The sequence below is a fragment of the Artemia franciscana genome, chromosome 3 (assembly GCF_032884065.1).
Source record: "Artemia franciscana chromosome 3, ASM3288406v1, whole genome shotgun sequence".
Taxonomy (NCBI): Eukaryota; Metazoa; Arthropoda; class Branchiopoda; order Anostraca; family Artemiidae; genus Artemia; species Artemia franciscana.
In genome coordinates, this window is record NC_088865.1 from 22,734,445 (window position 1) to 22,755,080 (window position 20,636).

The 20,636-nt window shown below is 33.7% G+C and overlaps 1 protein-coding gene and 1 long non-coding RNA gene across 3 annotated transcripts in view; one reads left to right on the plus strand and one right to left on the minus strand.

The window, feature by feature from the left end:
- Nucleotides 1-19,893, plus strand: part of LOC136025028 (uncharacterized) — a 28,183-nt gene extending 8,290 nt beyond the window's left edge. The window contains exons 5-15 of one of the 2 annotated variants that reach the window (XM_065700671.1): nt 1,040-1,486; nt 2,392-3,168; nt 3,748-4,155; nt 5,106-5,516; nt 6,719-7,141; nt 8,824-9,007; nt 10,705-10,911; nt 13,580-13,969; nt 16,384-16,773; nt 18,355-18,727; nt 19,730-19,893. In XM_065700671.1, the coding sequence (XP_065556743.1) occupies nt 1,040-1,486; nt 2,392-3,168; nt 3,748-4,155; nt 5,106-5,516; nt 6,719-7,141; nt 8,824-9,007; nt 10,705-10,911; nt 13,580-13,969; nt 16,384-16,773; nt 18,355-18,727; nt 19,730-19,774 (4,055 nt within the window). In that variant the 3' untranslated portion in view covers nt 19,775-19,893. The remainder of the gene's footprint in view (nt 1-1,039; nt 1,487-2,391; nt 3,169-3,747; nt 4,156-5,105; nt 5,517-6,718; nt 7,142-8,823; nt 9,008-10,704; nt 10,912-13,579; nt 13,970-16,383; nt 16,774-18,354; nt 18,728-19,729) is intronic. The other variant, XM_065700672.1, reaches the window with a different exon arrangement.
- On the minus strand, nt 234-10,726 carry LOC136025031 (uncharacterized). Its single transcript, XR_010617000.1, has 3 exons — nt 10,637-10,726; nt 3,721-3,892; nt 234-828 (listed from the first exon to the last, which is right to left on the minus strand). It is a non-coding gene; the product is annotated as an uncharacterized LOC136025031 (long non-coding RNA).
- Nucleotides 19,894-20,636: the final 743 nt, after the last annotated feature.

The following is a 20,636-nucleotide window of genomic DNA, read 5'->3' on the forward strand; positions in this document are numbered from 1 at the left end:
CTTAAAAAATACACTTTATTGTTGGCTGGCTCACTGTTGGGGTGTGCTATTTACAGGCATGTTTTCATAATTAGTCAGGGGTAGCATGCCCTAAATCGCTTTTGCAGGTGTTATGGACTTCTTGTTGTCCCTGTCTCTTTATAAGCAAAAGGATGTGATACTTTGAAAGAATCATACTAGATCATAATAATTCTTTTTGGAAAACTGAAGCATTAATGGATGGAGTTAATCAAGGAGTTTACGCAGGGAATAAAAATTTTACATAAAAATTTTATCGAAATGAATGAATATATGAAATTTTTGAGAGTTCAGGGTGTGAAAGATTTGTAGGTGTAAAAAATGCGGGTTAAAAAAGATATTGGAAGCCACAATAACTTAAAATAGGAACGTCACCCCTACATGAGGTGGGAAAAAGATCATCAGAAAGGGTTTAAAAGGAATTGGAAGCTTTTATAGGTGATTCGGGGGTATAATATGTAGTAGTAATAGTAGTAACTAATGCTAGCACTTATTAAGACATTCTTATAAGTATGACCCTTATATCATACGCCTTCAACCATAGCATCAGTAGCAAAAGTACTCAATATTATATTCGGGATTGCGATACAAATGAGTTCCGTTCCTCACGCTTTGAATAATCGTCAGAAAGTGTCAGATCTTCAGAGATCTGATATGTACAGATTGAGGTATGTAATTCAATAATTTATATTCCTTGAATTCTTTAAAACGGTTAATTGGTTACTTAAAAAGTCCAATTTCTTCCGTAGAACCTTCACCCCATCAGAAGCCAATTGTGACGCATAAGAAACATGTTCTCGATGTCTTAACCTGTATAGAAATAACTCTAATTAGATATAGCAGAAGCAAGCTTGAGATAGTCCTACGCAATTGAAAAAACCGCATTTAAAGATACAGATAAATCCAATGAAGAGAACCGGATCAAAATAAACATTATGGGGATTTTATATATATACAGCTACAAAGAAACGTCATTATTGAATGTTTTCATTATTTTATTTTTTTGATTTTTTCTTTTCAGCAGGATCTAGGCCATCCATTGTCCAAGGTGCATCTGCATCAGCTCAGGCGTCTGCACAAGGTTCAGCTGAGGCATCAGGGTTTTTCAACCAGGGTCAACCATCTGAAGAGGTACAAGCAGCTAGACCCACATTCCCAACACTGTCATCTCAAGCATCTGCACAGGCTTCTGCTCAGGCTACCGGATTTTTCAGCCAGTTCCAACAGTCCCAAGATATACAAGCAGGTCGACGTCCAATTACTCAAGGACCAATTGCAGAAGAACAGAGACCACCTGTTACCAATCCATCTTGGGGCGAAGGGGCATCGTTGCTATGCACAACGCTAAGAATTTGTAGTTATCCTAAGCTGGCTCCACATTCATCATTTGTTCTCGGGAGGGACGGTGCTAGTAAGAGAAACAATGAGCCGTGGTACAAGAGTGCTACATTCGTTCCTTGGATTGAAGGTACTTCTCTGTTTATATTTATGTTAGTTTAAACTGTAAACTATGAGTTCAAACAATTCTAGTTTTAACTGACCTAGTTTTAATTCAATCAAATTCTATTATACGAGAAATATAAATCTATCAAAATTCATCAGATGTTTGCATTGATTCAGTATAAAATAATTTATATAATTATCAGATGTTTTTGTTCTTGAAGTAAACCTTTTGTTCTTGAAATAAACTTGTCTATTTAATTATTATGCACTGATTTTCTTTTTTCTTCCGTTTTATTTATACTTTTGGTTTCAAGAAGCAGCATGAAGCAACACATGCAATTCGCATCTTAAAGTATGTATTAATTCTTAATTTCTAAAGTAGCATTAATTTCTAAATATCATTTCACGATTTTAAATTTTAATTGACCATAACTTTATCGTACATACTGATATTTCATGACAAGTTTTGAATATAATTCAAGTTATGAATACAACAAACAAGATAGAAGTTAATCTATTATATCTCTGAAAATGAGATTTCTAGGAAAAACAATGAATTTCTATAACAGGATAAGTTTGCCAGAAAAGATACGAGACAAGAACTAGAAGATAATAATCTATAACAACATAGTCTTATGAGATATCAATAATCTCATCAATGAAGGTTGGATCTTGTATTCCAATGAAATAGTAGCAAATCTAACGAGTCTAACGAAACAAGTTTCGTTTACCCACCTTTAGCCCAACGCATTGGGCAATAGCTATGCAGCCCGATATTCTTAGGCCCAACGCACTTTGTCATAGCTATGAAGTGGCAAAATCACCTCAGGAAGGCTTTTCAGGAAGTAGGTTGACCAATTTTGGATTTCTATTAAATAATGGAGCCTTTATATTTTTTGTAATTTTTCATATTAGCCTTTTTATCCTTAGGTGAGGAGAGAAGCTCACAAGATGAAGAACGCAGCATTGGATTCCAGCGATGTCGGATCTTTTCACCTCGCAACCCATGTGATCAGGAGTTAGAAGCTACTACTTTCTTCGCAAGACGCATTAGATGTTGCATTAAACCAGGATATTCTTCTGCACCTAAGCGCAAGTCCGTATGTCAGAGAGCAGTCGACAAAACAGGAAAAGAGAGCTCTTGCAGAACAGGAATGGTAGCCGTACCATTTGAAGGTCATGCTTCAATCTGTTGCCCAGCAACCGTTAAGCACAAGGAAGAATCGCATTGCTACAAGCTATATGATAATCAATGCTCTGGCAGATATAAACCCATGACTTTGGAAGGTGAATCCATTTGCTGTGGAGCCGATAATAGAATCGTTGAGGCACCAGTTCGAAAGAAGAAAGTCCACATGGTACGCAAATGCTACGTGAAGCGAGTACCAGCACCTTGTCATTTTGGTTATACTAAAAAGTACTACAAAACAAAATCTGTATGTTGTGGGGCTCCATTTAAGCGCCCAGTCCAAGAAAAGTGGAGCTGTAAAGTGGGTCTTTCGGTCTGTTCTTCTGGATACTTCAAGAAAGTTTGCAAAGATACGTCCTGCTGTTGCCGAACTTGGTATGATGGTCAATCAAGAGATAATATCTGGGACGAACAGGTATTTGATGATGTTGAGGAACCTTTTGGGGAAGTTACTGATGGAGATCAAATACCTGTTGAAGATTTGGAAGATACAGAGGAAGAAAGAGCGATTGGTGAAGGTAAGATGTAATTAATTCTTAAGACTAGCCAGTCAAATTAGATCATGTAAGCATTCATAACATTTTACGTTCAAATACCTGGCATATTCATAATAGGCACATAACATTGTTCAAACTAAGAAAAAAATAGCAATAGCAAGAATAGGATTAATTATTCTTTATTATTCTCATAGGATTACTTTATTTCGATTCGTTTTTTTTATACTTTTGATGCGTGAGAGCAATTGTGAACTATTTTGTCAGAAAAAAAAATTTTGTTAGAAACTGTTGCATTTTTAGTTAAAAAGGCTTGATCAATACATGCACGTAGTCACTCAAATGCTGAGTTGAATTTATTGCTAATTCTAGAAGAGCAACTACCTCAGATGGAAGCGACAAAAAGGCAGCTTATCTTACAGGCCTCAAATTTTTGTCTTATATAAAAATAAAAATTATACAAGAAAATTTACAAAAATATTAAAATTTTAATTTTGAAGCTTTGAAAACTAGCTAAATGATTGATTCTGCTATACATTTAACTTTTTAAATCAGAAATTGTTATCCTAATATTACCTTAATCTTCATTTTACTTCATTTCAGATTGTGAAGAGGAAGATCGCTGCTACAAACCATACCGAGTTCGTCGTTGCTATATCCGGAAGCACCCTGCCTGCCGTCCTACCTATATTGCCAAGTACTACCATTCCAAGGCTGTTTGTTGCAGTGCAACTTATCAAAGTAATAGCTACGAGAAAGATGTATTCAAAAAATCAGAAGTAAAAATTATACAAAAATGGGCCTGCAAACTGAAACAACAACACTCTTGTTCATTTACACATGCAGAGAAAATTTGCAAAGGTGGCAGTTGCTGTTGTCGTGAGCTAACTGCGGACCTGAGAAGCGGAATTGCGGACGAAGAGATTTTGGACGACAATGAAGTTGAGCCAGCAGAAGAGTATGAGCTATCAGATGATGAGATTGATGCTAAGGAAAACAGGAGCTCAAATGGTAAGTTTAATGTGTTTTATTCTTCTAAAAAAAGGTAAAATGTGCCTATTGGCCCTTGCCAATAACTTCGTGAAACAAAGCGTCCTGTTAACAATGAGGTAATAGGTCGTTAAGAAAGGGGGGGGGGGTGTCTGATGGCTAACCGATTGCTTCTAGGTACAAATTCCACCTCAAATTCTCAAATTCCACCTTCTACAAGTGGGTCCTCGAGGGTCCTTCAACCGGGTGGATTTTTTCGTGGGGAGAGGGGCCCTTTGATGCTTGAAGTTCCGTTTTGATATTATCTCTTTGTGCCCGATGTTTCTCTCTTTATTTTTACAAGTATTTCAAGATAATTTTTATTTAGTCTATCCGCTCTGTGGCATTTTAAGATACCCACAAACACCGTTCATGCTCTTTGCATCATGAAAAAATACACCACCACAATTGTAGATGGCTATGGAAAATAACACTATGTATTTTCTAAAATCCTACAAATAAAGTTCTATAAATCGGATATGCGGTTATACCTCATGAAGTAGTGCACTGGTATGGTTTTCTGGTACATAGTATGGTTTTTTCAGAGGAGCTCCCTTTTTAATTTCAAATATTAAGTTAGAATCAGCTAGTTTCAGAATAAGCTTCAGAATCAACAATTTGGAATCCATAGTGTTTATCTGCATTACTGGTAGGCCAGTATTAAAATAAAAATTTCAATTTTAATACTGATAGGCCAGTACAGTGGTTTGCATACATTATTTTATAATAAATATAGTTATTGTCCAAAAAAATTGACCAAGAAAAGCCTTAGAGGCATAAAAAACCATAAATTGTCCATCAACCATCAGTCGTGCCGTTGGTGTCCTGTTAGTCCTGTTATTCAACTTTTAAAAAATCTTGGAAATTAGTTTAGAATTCATTAGAACAAAAAAAGTTATTTATTTAAAATTAACTTCTTGAAATCCACACAGATTGTGAAGAGGGAGAACGATGCTACAAACCACATAGAGTTCGTCGCTGCTATATGCGAAAGCGTCCAACTTGCCGTCCAAACTACGTTGCAAAATACTCTTATTCCAAGGCAGTGTGTTGCAGTGCAACCTATCAAAGCAGTAGCTATGAAAAGGAAGTTTTTAAGAAATCTGAAGTTAAAGTTGTTCAAAAATGGGCATGCAAATTGAAACAGGAACGTACTTGCTCGTCTGTACACATTGAAAAGTTTTGCAAGGGCGAAAGCTGTTGCTGTCGGGAACTAACAGATGATTTGAGAAGTGGAATCACAGATGAAGAAATATTGGAAGACACAGAAGTTGAGCCAGCTGAAGAACTTGAAGTATCTGATGATGAGATAGCTGGTTTAGAAGATAGAGATTTGATAGATGGTAATTACATTCTAATTTATATTGATAAATATATTGATAAATATTGTTATTATGTAGAGTATTGTTATTAAGTAGAGCTTAATATTGTTATTAAGTAGAACCGAAAATTTTAATGGTACCGGATTTGGATAATCGATCTTGCGAGATTTGCTGAATGCTGGAAAAACAATAAAAAACCTATGCTGAGCTCCAAAAATATATACCAAATACGAATACTATATTATGCAAAATACCACCTGTAAACCGCTGGGCTTAAACCTTGAATGTATCAACGCATTCGCTCAATAGTGACCAGATTGTTACGAATACGGCTTATTGTTTTTATTGTTGAAATGCTGAATTGTAGTTACAAATTGTAACTATGATATCTTTGGAAACAACTTAAATATATACTAATACAAAATATTATATTAAATAATATTAATTAACCACTAATTATTAATTATTTAATAATACTAATTAACATCAATATAAAAACTGTTAACAATATTATATTAGTAATAGTAATATTACATTAGTAATATTAATAGTAATATTATTAATATATTGGAAATATTAATAGAAATAGAAAACTATTATATAAAATGTAAATAATAGTAAGTAAATAATAGAAAAATAAATTGTTCAATATGCTGGATATTCATTACTGAGACTGTATTACTAATGATTCAGCCTCTAGAACCAATTGTTTAGTCTTAAAACTAAAAGACAGATACGAAACAAAATCTATCTGAAAAATTAGGAATTCCCTAACATCCTTATTTTTTTATGTTATGATATTTGATTTATAATATTTGAAGTATTATGAAAACACATATTTTTAAATTTTCATGGTTGATCTTTAAATTATTGGCAAGTATTCTTTTTACATAATTGTACAAAAATGTAATGCAATGAAAGAAAAGGCAAAATTGTGATGTAGTGCAATGAAAAAAAGGGAAAAAAGGAAATTGATGTCTTGTAATAACGAATATTTTCTTTTATATAAAGATTTCTTATGATTTTATCAAATCTCAAAAATATTTAAAAATGTTTATGTTTTAACGAGTTTTGTACATACATGAACAAAGAAATTTTCATATCTGATCACAAAAATTACAAGCCGTGGTTTTGAACTTGCAAAATAAGTCCAATTTGGAAATTTCAATTTGGAAACCTGTTCTTGACCTTGTTCTCATCTTGACCTGTTCTTATTTCCTTAGGTTGTACTGATGAAGAACGTTGTGGCCACCAGCGTCCAGTTCATAAAGTTCGTCAGTGCTATCGCCGCCCAAGACAAGCTTTCTGTAAATTTGGTTTTATTGCCAAATCATATTTGGGAAAACGTGTTTGCTGCAGCTCTGCTTACGAAAGCAAAAGCTATGAAAAAGATATTATCAAAAAAGTTGAAACCAAAGTTGTCGAGAAATGGAGATGCAAAATCAGAAGCCATACTGAATGTGGCGGATCTTGGGCAAAGAAGATGGTCTGCAGGGAAGAAAGTTGTTGTTGTCGCCACCTGACAGAAGATCTCCGAGAAGGACCAGATTCTGATGAACTGGATTTTGAGGGAATCAATGTAGAACCTGTTGATGTAGGACATGAACTACTTGATGGAGCACTGGAGGATATAGTGGAGGATAGAGGTTAGAAACTTTGGTCAAACTCTTTCATTTTTTGTCTAGCGTGTTTCTAAAGTACTGAAACTTAGATTTTCGGCTCTAAAAGATTCTAAAAATATCTCAAATTTAACCTTGTTCACTAGTACTACGTATTTGATATTGCATAAGCGCTGTACATGTAACAGTGCTATTACAAGGAAGAGCGAATACAACGAAACCAAACTTAGGATTACTATAATTAAGACAAAATAAACTAAGAAAATATAAATTAAAACTTAGAATTGAAAACGGGTGACAATGCCAGAATGTCATTTGGGCTTTGCAAATTGACTATTACAAATATTCTGATTGAATAGTATATTATATGAATAGTATATTAGTATATTATATTATATAGTATATTAGTATAGATTTATTAATGGTATAATGAAAGAAAGTTACATAAGACTTTCATGTGAAAGGTGTACTTGATATATTTCTTTGCTTAATGTTTTTAATTTATTTACTTTTACTGAAATATTAGCATTAATCTACAACCAATAAGCATCAATTTTGTAATCAATTACCTTCAATATATCTCAGACGCCCTAAAATATCAGTCTTCACAGATCATTCGCAGATCGAAGTTTGAATTATATACATGAAATAAATGCAGGGCATGCTACGATTTCGAACGTCTACATTTCAATACTAGCCACATTTCAATACAAGTCATGCTATAATAAGCTATTAGGAGTATACTAGCCGTAAACTCATATTATAATAAGCAAACTCATGATTTCTAGTAAACAATTCATAAAAAGATTCAACATGTCCAAATACGTGCAGTAACGAGAACAAAATATCGTGATTAGGGCTCAAATCTCCAAACCAGATTTATGTCAAACTTTTTACCTGATTCTAGTTCTAGGTTTCATGGACAACAAATTATTGCGGAATTAATTTTGAGAATTGACATTCATGTCAAAAACACGGACACATTAGCCTCAGACTTGTAGCCAAGCTCAGAAAAGCTTAGATACCGACTTTGTTAGATAAAAGGGGGATCCTTGCATTTGGGTTGGGTGATAAAAATTTTCGTGCGCCTGTGTCCAAGAAGGATCTTGGAGGAAATGGGCTCAAGAATTTCTCTAAACACTTTAATCTAAAATTTAAAAATCTCCAAATTCCTTATTAGACTTTTCCAATACGGAATTAGAATTTCCAATACGGTGCTTTCATGCTGGATTTTGATTAAAATTATTTGGTAAAATTTCTATTCAATTTTATCTAAGGACCAATATGTTACCAAATAAGCCCTCCCACGCATTTTTCTAACGAATATCTTTTTGCATAATATCGTTGACATAGCTCAACGGTATTGTGTGTCAACTGTGATTCAAGACGTTCATTTATATACCTTTGTAAGAACCGGGGTTTAGAGGGGATCTTCTCCCCTCTATAAGAAGTGGAGAGGGCTTATAGAGTGAACACAGATCCAAGGACCCTGCTTAGGCACTTTCATTCAGGTTGAACTCATTGAACCTGATGATCAACCATCATTCAATGATGAAGGTGACACATTCATCATTTGAACCATGTGCTCGACATATTTTGATATTGGGCTTATGTATGGATTTTTATCCAGCAAGCTAGTTAGAACTGGATCTGTAACCGTGCTATTGTGTTAACATGACATGTTGTTCAACAAAATTTCTTTGTTGTAGCTTGTACTAATGGTGAGCGTTGTGGCAAGATGATACAGTCCATGCTGATTGATCAACCGCCGATGGATCTCTTCCACCCAATGATGCCTATTTTTGATTTCCCAATGGGAATCGAAGTAGAGTCTCCTGAACCGAGAGCTTTAAGGCCCTGCGGAGTTGCATGTGTCCGACTGAACGGCAGAAGGTAATCATTATTTTACAACTCGAAAAAATAAACCCAAATACACAGAGAATAAATTGTGCTGAAATTCACTTCACATCTCAAATTTACAGCGCCTTCTTGCCAAACAAAAGAAGTTCAGATTTATCTTTTAGAAGGGATCTATAGAGAGTATATGTTCGTCTAAACATCCCAATATCTCAACACCCCAAATTAAATGACACAATTAAATGACAAATTAAATTAAATGACAAATTAAACTAAAAGTACCAAGGACAGTGCTTGTTTGAAATGGTTAAATGAAAACTTAAATGGAATACAGCAATATCTATCTTAATTAACCAGGATAAATTAGAAAATTTTGATGAAAATATATATGCAATTGTAAAATTTTTGGTAGATATAGGTACGAAATTAAAATAGAAATTCATGTGGATGAAAATTCAGTAAAAGATTAAGCTAAAAGTATGAAGATGTACAGCAGAAGGATAATTTCTGAACTTTCAGGCGAAAAGGGTTGTAATATCAAACATAAAATTCGGATTTTCAGGTATGGAAAACCTGTGGTGGGTACAGGAGGGAAAAAATCATAATTTGTTTAAAATTTATGAATTGGAAGGGATTGTGTGGAAGGGCTTGTCTTGTAAAATCGTCCTTTAAATATGTCATTTTAGTCATTTTAGTAGTTTTTTATTATGAAGTAGATCTTCATTTTAGCATTTTAGCATTAATTATTTAGTCAGTTCGTAGTGTGGTCTCATTTTCATTTGATACAAAGGTAGTATTTTAGTAGGATATTGCTTAAGATAACCTGATTATGATATGTAGGGTAACCCTGAAAGAGAACAGGGTAACCAGGAACGACAGAAATTATTCTTTATATGAAAGGGCCTGTCCTCTCCTCAAACACCTCCCTCTTTACACTAGAGTTCTGTATTTACGCTATACCCTTGTGACTTCGTCACAACCCTACTTTTAAAATAATGAAAAACTAGAACGTAAGGGTTTGTTTTTGCATCCCAGTACATTTGATGATTTTATGGGAGATGGCCAAATTAAAAGCTAGGGACAAGGTAAAAATTACCGTATAATCTTAGCCAGTGAATCGAAGCTGTGTTATGGTACACTCAGCAAAAGAACCAACAAAAGATATGGACATAGTAAAGAATGATATGTAAGTTTATGTTTATTTAGCATAGATTTTTGATTGTTACTAAGTGGCTATTGAGTTTAAAATATTTTAATAGTTAGAATTATATTTTGTTATTTTTTTTGTAGACCAATATGTGCAATAAATGCGCTATAAAATATGTCCAAAATAAAATATATCCAAATGTGCTACATTTTTTAGATTTTTTTTTACAGCCGAAATACTCGGCACATCGGCTGATACTGCATCAGAAGTGGCTACTCGGCACGTTTATATCATGTTTTTTTTACAAAAAAACTGAATTTTCATCCGTTTACATCAATGAGTACTCATTGATAAGAAATATTCACGTAGCGATTAACTACATAAAGATTCCTAAAGAAATCCTAAATTAAAAATAATAATAAAAAAAACTACCTATGTTCCTGTTCCTAGAATGTTCCTAGAAGCATCCTACACTAATTAAAATAATAATAAAGGAAAAAAAGAAAAAAGAAAATCACCTTCTCTCAAACACCTCCGGGGTGTTTGACTATTTCAATCAAAAGACTGAGTGGACCATTTCTTTTAGGATTTGTCTTCGGTGGTGCTTATTTTCCAGGCCGACACTCTTCTATGCTGATCAGCCAGACCTTGATCCCGCCAGTGTCTTGGGTGGTGGTGTAGCTTCTGAACTTATGAAAATTCTTGCTGAAGCTCTGAAAGTGATTGATGTTCAAAAGCTACCTGGAGTAAAAGGAGAACCAACAAAAGATATGGACATAGTAAAGAATGATATGTAAGTTTATGTTTATTTAGCATAGATTTTTGATTGTTACTAAGCGGCTATTGAGTTTAAAATATTTCAATAGTTAGAATTATATTTTGTTTTGTTTTTTTTTGTAGACCAATATGTGCAAATATCAATCATAACAAACACATTTCTATTTTAGGATACAAAACCATGGTGGAAAATATCGAATCCCGTTAAACACTGGGATGGGTACGGTAATGTTAGAAGTAAAAAATGACAGGAAGGGCTCTATCAGCCCTGACAATATAAAAATTTCCTACGCAGATCAGCCAGATAACGATCTAGCAGGACTGTTAAGAAGTGGCCTAATTGGCCAGACCATGAAGATTATTGGTAAAGCACTAAAAATACTTGATCTCTCTAAACTAACCGGGGCTACACAGGATATTGATCAGTCAGACTTACGCATAATATCACGCATATTAGGTGGTGTTGCTGGTACGCTCAAGCAAGTTCTTGACAGAGCTTTGAGATTACTAAGTGGAGGAATTCGAGACCCTGTGAAAGATATGACTATAATTAAGAATGATGTGTGAGTAACTTCATTTGAAGTTGATCTGACTGATTAATTTTTTAAGAGCTCTGGAGGTGATGGTGATACATACGTATCACCAACACGAAATATACTGAAATAAATGTGAGCTCTATATAATTATGAGCTCTGAATACACTGAAATAAAAACACTTTGATAAAAAACAATACAATGGCAAAAATACGCTTTGAAATAAAAAACACATGATAAAGCATGTTCATTTCTTCATCTTTAATCTCATTTAATCTTGGTAATTCCTCTCGTATTTAGCTAATTTACATCCCTTCGTATTGCTTTTAATTTTTCCAAAATTATTTGAAATCTAATGTTCACTAAGAGACCTGATGTTCACTGATGTTCAATATGAAGAGATCTTTTCTATACTATCACAAAAAAACTATCGGTAATAGCAAGTACTGCTAGTAACAACTCACCGCAGCACGTGACACGTAAAACGTGTAAGACGTGTTGAAAAAAAAACTTAAGAAAGATAGAAGAAAAATAATCACGGCAGAAAATAGTTACGGTAATCATTGATTGCATTCTTTGACATCTAACCGTTTTTACTTACATTGTTTTTAGAATATCACTTCTAAACAATATTTAAAAAGCGGAAAGTGGGAAAGTCATTCGGTATACATTATTTACATACCAAAAAGGAAAGACATGATTTTGTTTTTTTTCGAATCGGTATATTTAATAAATAATAAACTGAACATTTAAAGAACATTTGATAAATAATAAAACACGAGTGTTCCCCGAAGAGAATCGGCAATATATATTTTAGTGTATTTATATTTACAACTATAATTATTACTTGTTTCCCAAACAGCTCCTTCCCTAGCATTCAAACCACCAATCGGATTAAAAAAAAAAAATACACAAAAAAATTACACACGGATGAAGTGTTTCAACTAATCCATTGAAAAATTGGCGAAGGCTATTCTCGGGAAAGAAAATGTCTAGCGGAGACACGAAAACTTCCTATTTTTTTCTATTTATATTTGAATTCCTATTTTCATTCAGAGTAAATGGTAATCTAGAACCCACCGCCATGTATACAACATTTCTGCGAAAAAGTATGTGCTAAAAGTATGTGCATATAAACATAATTTTTTTTTTTTTTTTTGTCTGCTGTCTGTATCTGTATCTGTTACTCTTATATTCTTATTCTGTATATATTCTGTATTTAGTTATATGTGTGTTATCTGTGGTTATTTATCTGTACCGAAGTATGTATGTGTAGACCTGTATCTGTAGCAAGAGGATTGCGTGAATCATAAAAAAAATCATGTTTATTCTTAACAAAATATAAATCATAGATTATTTAACTAATTCATATGTAATCAAGTTCAAATCAAACAATTCAAGGTCTTATTCTTCATTAAATACAAAAGTTAGTAAGGATCCAAACTCCTTGTTAAGCAAGGGCTTGCTGTCAAATTTAATTCCTGCCAAATTAATTCCTGCTCCCTTATTAACGCTATAGTTAGAATTTTTTTTTTGAATTATAACAATTGTTATTAAAGCTTAAGTATTAAAGCTTACAAGTATTAAAGCTTGACGTTCATGTTCTTTAGAAACATTCGAAGCTACAAAATAGCTGATCTAAATCTTTTTAGAAATTCCTAATTGCTCCCTTGGCTGAGAATATTTAATCTGTCTTTTAATTTTTCTGTGACTGCATGTGAAAGATTGCATTCATAAAACATTAAAATAATTGGGATCTCGGTATCCGCACAACCTAATATAGAATTTTAGCGCTAGATTTCAGGGCAGAGGAGACGAAAATTCGGGAGCAATGCAGTTCGATTTTACACTCTGCTCCCTATTATAATGTAATGATTCATGACTGATAAAATACGAGAGTAATTTTAATGTGAATCTTACTTGCAGGATAAAAAAACGTAGAGTAAAATATATGCCTGATAAAATTTTGTCCCACGGGTGACCCGATAATGTGAATTTTGTCCACCGCATCTGCTAACATAAAATTTTGAACATTAACACTAAATATGAGCAATTGAAACGAAAATTTTGCTGTTATCTCAGCACGGTATTACTGTGCTTCCTCTTGTGATGTCACTGATGATAAAATGCACGAACAATTTTACTTGCAGGATTCAAAAACACGGAGGAAAGTATCAGATTCCACTGAACACTGAGATGGGTACTGTCATGTTAGAAGTAGCAAATGACGGGAAAGGTTCCATCAACCCTGAAAATATAAAAATTTTCTACGCTGGTCAGCCAGATAACGACCTAGCAGGACTCCTAGGAAGTGGTTTAATTAACCAAATTACAAAAATTCTTGGAGAGGCATTGAAAATGCTTGATATGTCAAAGCTTACTGGACCAAAACAAGATACTGATCAGCAGGACTCAGAAGAATCACGCATATTAGGTGGTGTTCTTGGCACGCTCACGAAACTTCTTGGCTCAGCTTTGAAATTACTAAGTGGAGGAACGCGAGACCCAATGAAAGACATGGTGATAGTTAAGAATGATATGTAAGCAACATAATTTAAAGTTTACTTTGTTTCTATATGTGCAAGGACTTATAAGAGCCTAAAAAAATCGTCTTACTATTAAGATAAAAAAAAACTATGGTAAAAACGAAACGTAAACAAAAAAGAATTCTAGTAAACGTAAACAAAAAAAAGAGATTCTAGTTCATAAAAACAAAAACAAAAAAAAAAAAACTCAAGAAATTCAAGTTCATATTATACTTGAATTCAATTTGAATACTTGAAGAAATTCAAGTTCATATTAGATAAAAAAAACTAAGTTTTCTTCAGCTGAAAGTAAGGAGCGACATTAAAACTTAAAACTAACAGAAATTATTCGGTATATGAAAGGGGCTGTCCCCTCAACACCCCGCAATTTACGCTAAAGTTTGACTCTTCCTTACAGCTCTACGTTGTAAAACAATAAAGACTTTGGCGCAAAGATTGAATCACTGAACATGAATAACTAAAACTAAATTTGCATGTTAATTCTTTTTTTCTACTTATAATAACCTTAGAATAACCATGTTAATAAGGAGCGACATTAAAAACTTAAAAAAAGAACAGAAATTATTCTCCCCTCCTCCTCTCCCCTCCTCCTCTCCCCTCCTCAACGCCCTACTTTTTATGCTAAAGTTTGACTTTTGTCTCATTTTTACTTTTTAAAAGCGTAAAGAGTAAAGACTTTAGAATAGAGGAGGGACAGCCCCTTTAATACACAGAATATTTCTCTTAGTTTTATGTCGCTCCTTACTATCAGTTAAAAAAAAAAATTAATTTCTGAACTTTTTGACTTAATGAAGGCTTTGAATTTGGCTAACCGTACATGATTAATTCAAACGGAATTTGCATATTAATTTTACTGTTTTAACTAATAATAACCTTAATTTAACAACTTAATTTAATAATAACCTTATAATAGCTATTAATTATAATAGTTAATTTTATTTACGAACATTTTTCATTAGTAATATATATACTTACAAATCAACTTGTATAATCAACTTATATATTAACTACGTATATTTTTATTACGTATATGAGGTTTGCCCCCTCGTCAATGTCTCACTCTTTACACTATAGTTTGAATTGTTTAAGAACGACTCTTGAAGCGCAAAGGCTGTTTAATTAGAATAGTAACCTTTTTTTAAAAGCTAAAAAATTAAAATTAAATTAAATTAAGTAGAGGCAACCCATCTCATACGTAATATTTTCTGTTCGTTTTAAGTTTAATGTTGCTTCTTACTTTCAGTTGAAAAAACTTCATTTTTTATTTAATTGCAATTTTTAAATAATGCTGGGAAATCCAGCAGCCCCATGGGGATTTTCTCCATGGAAAGATTCTCCCACGTAACTTAAATTAGCGATTTTAATTATTTGCGGAACCAATTTTAATATTTGCGGAACCAAGAGGTCGAAATATTTTTACGAAAATGAAAGTCAACAAGTAGAGCAATTTACAAATGACTGAAATGAATGATAATAGATACGTAATAATTTATGTTTTATTATACGAATAATTTATGTCATAATTTTGACCCCTGAATCACAAAGGCCGTTTAATTAGAATAAATAGCTCTTTTGAAACTACTAAAAATACTTTAGCGTCAAGAGCGAGGCATTGACGGGGGGACGAACCCCCTAGCATCCGTAATAATTCCTGTTCGTTTTAAGTCTAGTTTTTAAGTCCTTATTTTCAGTTGAAAAAGCTTTTTTTATTTAATTTCTAAATTTCAACTATGTTGAACAAAATGGCTATCTTAAAATTTTGATCCGATGACTGTTGGAAAAAAATGAGCATGGGAGGGGGCCCCAAAGACAGTTATTATGTTTTTCGACTATATTGAACAAAATGGCTATCTCAGAATTTTGATCCATTGACTTTGGGAAAAAATGAGTGTGGGAGGGGGCCTAGATGCCCTCCAATTTATTTGGTCACTTAAAAAGGGTAATAGAACTTCTAATTTCCATTCTAATGAGCCCTCGTAAGATTCTAGGTTCACTGGGTCGATGGCAAAAAGCATCGTGATCTGCCTTCTGGCAAAAAATGCGAAATTCTACGTTTTTGTAGATAGGAGCTTGAAAATTCTACAGTAGGGTTCTCTACGCTGAATCTGATGGTGTGATTTTCATTAAGATCCTATGCCTTTTAAGGGATGTTTCTCCTTTTTTTGAAAATAAGGGAAATTTTCTCAGGCTCGTAACTTTTGAATGGTAGGAATAAACTTGACGAAACTATAAGTATGACGAAACTAATGTCAAAAGTATCGACACGGTTACTACTGAGCTGGGTCACTCCTTACTGAAAATTTTGGTGTGAAAATCTCAGTGCAGTATTACCCTGCTTCCTCTTCTGGCGTTACAAGTCACGGATAATAAAATGCACGAATAATTTTAAAGGTAAATTTTACTTGCAGGATTCAGAAACATGGAGGAAAGTATCAGATTCCACTGAACACTGAGATGGGTACTGTTATGTTAGAAGTAGCAAATGACGGAAAAGGCTCAATCAATCCTGAAAATATAAAGATTTTTTACGCTGGTCAGCCAGATAACGACCTAGCAGGACTCTTGGGAAGTGGTTTAGTTGGCCAAATTACAAAAATTCTTGGCGAGGCATTAAAAATGCTTGATCTCTCAAAGCTAACTGGAACAAAACAAGATACCGAGCACCTAGATTCAGAAGAGTCACGAATCTTAGGGGGCGTTGTTGGTACGCTCACAAAACTTCTTGGCACAGCTTTGAGATTACTAAGTGGAGGAATCCTAGACCCCATGAAAGATATGGCGATAGTTAAGAATGATATGTAAGTAACTGAAAGTACGATTACTTAAATCATCCGACAGAAACAGAATAGCTGTTATTATAACTTCTATTGAACTCTTTTACAATTTAAATATATAATCTTGAACTAGAGAGCTGAAAGAAATTTTATTCTGAGTGTTTAGTGAATTCACCCAGATTACTACAAAACATATCAGATTACTTGCAAACATACCAGGAATGGCAGACCTTGCAACTTCCATGTACGAATGTGATTTCTGTGAGATATGAAAGAATAACTATAGTCTAGTTAAAACTGATATTTGAGTAACTTGATTTGAAATGCAGTTTCCTTCATTTCAATGTTGCACTAGGCGTAATGAGGCGCAAATGAAAATTCTAATTAGTTTTAGTCTAATCATCTATAAATTTTAAAATATTAAAATATCTAGTTTATTTTAATATATTTATATTTTAATATATTATGTTAAGTAATATAATAAGTAATTTATGAAAGTAATTAATATTTGTATTTAATGTTATATAAGAAGCAGGGGCCCATGAGATATGGTGAAAAATTGAATAGCTTAAAATAATAGCTGTTTAGCTATTTTGTTCTAGTTGTTTTCGATAGAAGCTTATGCAAGCACACTACCTTGCAGAACTACCTATATACATATTATATACCTTGTATATATACTATATACAAGGCACTACTTCGCAGCTTCTATACATAAAAGTATCTCACTGTGTCAAGTTCAGCTTAGATACACTCATCAAAACATGCCTTAAAACATGTTGAAAAAAAATGGAACCAATAGCTGCTTTAAATATTTGCTCTTTTGCAGTAATTAACTAATTAATTCTTTTAGTAATTCCTAACTCATCCCAAAACTAACAATGTTTGGATAAGTGTTAAATTAATTGTATGCATAATGTCATATATTGTGCATACTGGAAAACTAAGGTAAACCTCCCTTAATAAATACCTTTTTTGCCATCACATCGAGTTCGCCCTTCTCCCTATCCACAGAGGTGAGGTTAATTGCAATTGGTGCATTTAATTGCAACAGAGGTGAGGTTAATCACGACGATAGGCCCCCCTCCTTACAAATGTTGGGTAAGGTATAGACCCTAGAAAGACAATTTAGCCTTGCCACCAAGTTTGATTGTGTTACCAATTTGATTGTGTTACCAGTTACCAATGTGATTATGGCCACTTAGAGATTTACGGAGGTCGTAACAAGCATGGACTGCTGAAGATACAGCTACACTGGTGCTTAATTTCTACTTACCAGCTCCCCAGCACGTTCTCCCCTCCTTAAAAGATGTCTTGACCAAAATAGATTATGATCATTCTTCTTTCTCCCCTATAGACATCAAACGTTCCCTTCAAAAGCCGAAATTCCGTCTCTGGTTTTGATTAGATAATACCGACTATCAATTTTGGCTATTGTTCTAATATTCATTTATTTAATATTCAATTTTAGCTATTGCAATTACAACAAACTTTATTAATAATAATGTATACATGTTGCAATTTATATTTGTAGACAATCAGTAGAAGTAAGAAGAACAAAGGCAAAAACACAATTTGGCTATTTATCATAAATTTTACTTACAGGACTCAGATTGACGGAAGAAAATTTAAGATTCCACTGCAAACTCAAGCAGGCACCATGATAGGAAAAGTAGAAAACGATGGAAAAGGCACCGTAAGCATTGATGCCAAATTTGTTACCTCTGATGGCTCTAGAGCAATTCAAATGACCAAGTCTCACCTGAAAGCCTTAGAACCACACCTCAGCAGCACAGGAGGCTTTGAAATTCCCGCCGTTTTTGTAGGAACTACAGTGGACGACACAATCGACAAAGTATCGCTTGTCGACTCTGCCCCTGATGCTCTAGTAAAAGTTGCAGAGGAAATTGACGATTTCGGAAAGAGTGATGATGTTACCATACCCCTTGGTGCGCTTATTGAAATGGAAAGCTCACTCGTAAGTATTTGATCAGAGTTTAATAAGAGTTATGAAATGTATTCATAATCAGTCAAATAAAATTCATTATATAAATTCATAGCAAGACGAATATTCAAAAACAATTATAGCCAGTAACTACCATCAGCAGAAACTTATTTTGTAACTATACATTAACCATCGATATCACGTACATGATATGCAAGTTACTAACGTGATATGCATGATATGCAAGTTGAGCATAAAATGCTCCTGAGTTGCTAAACAAATGTTAATTTTTTCTGTAACAAAAATTGTATGCATAATGTCATACAATGCATGCTGGAATACTTGGGGGACGTAGGTAAAACTTCCTTAACAAATCCCTTTTTCGCCACTGTGTCGAGTTCACCCTTCTCCCTATCCATAGAGGTCAGGTTAGGTGCAAGTCACAACAATGGGCCTAGTTCCAAGATTGGAATATATGAAAATATGGTGATCTAATTTATAGTTACGGTATGATTTTGGTAATATATGAAAATACGGTGATGCATTTTATGGTTTAGTATTTTTAAGGTTTGGCTATTTATTTTGTGATTCAAAACTCTGTTATTACAAGAATATTTTATTTATGCTCATTGTCGGGTATCAAAACATAATCGAAAAAACTCACTTTACTGTTGAACTGGGTAAAATTTAAAACTTTAATACAAATTAATAGACAAATTGCAAATAAATTACAAATATAGAGACAAATTGTATATAGGGGGAGGGGGCTATCAGGGTACATTTGCTCCGTTTTTTGCCTTCCTAAAAGAGTTTTTTAAAAGAAAAATTAATAGAGTCGGCTAGAGTTTCCTAAAAAAAATTATAAAATTTCGCGGGAAAATGGTCTCAGGAAGAAAATAGATAATCATTATAAATTAGATAATCGGGGAAGTCACATAAAAATGGCCATGGCAACTTGATCCATACATGGAAAAAAGAGCCGTTTAAAGTTTCTTGTGTTACCTAATGTTAACTCTACAAATGTTTCTCTTCTAGGAGGATGCCAAAACAGAATCAAGCAATTGGTTAGAACTTGAATAGATATTCCATTGACAACACTGCCCAGATGTAACGATGCCGTTCCATTTAGATGAATGTAGTTCGTTCAAATTTAGTTTTTTGTGATGCTAATATTGTCAAAATAAAAACTTGTTCTTAAATTTTTTTTTCTCGAACATTTATCGTCGAGACGGTAGAACTCATTCCTGTTGACTTGGAACAGTTCCGGGGAAGAAGTTTTCTAGGAACAGCCCCGCCTTTTCTGTCATCAAAAGATCTTGGGCATTTTCCTATATATTTAGGACAGATTTACCAGCGAAAAAAGAAAAGATTTACATATATAAATGTTCAAGAAGCTATTGCGAAAGGATGGACTAAATGCTTTTCAAACTGTTCGTGGTAACGAACTGTAGTAAGGATCGACCCGGCTCAATAGTAACTGAAACTCTAAAAAACATAATTTTGATACCAATAGTTACATCAAATGTGGAGTTTTGTATTTTTTTTTCCAGAAGGCAGATCACGGATGCGTGTTTATTTTTTTTCCCAGGGGTGATAGTATCGACCCAGTGGTCCTAGAATGTCGCGAGTGGGCTCATTCTATCGAAAATTAAAATTTCTAGTGCCCATTTTAAGTGACCAAAATAATTGGAGGGCACCTAGACCCCCTCCCACGATCATTTTTTACCCAAAGTCACCGGATCAAAATTTTGAGATAGCCATTTTGTTCAGCTTAGTCGAAAACCTAACAACTATGTATTTGAGGACGACTTCATCCCCCACAGTCCCCGGGGGAGGGGCTGCAAGTTACAAACTTTGACAATTGTTTACATACAGTAATGGTTATTATGAAGTGTACAGACGTTTTCAGGGGTATTTTTCGCTTTGGGTCTGGGTGTTAATT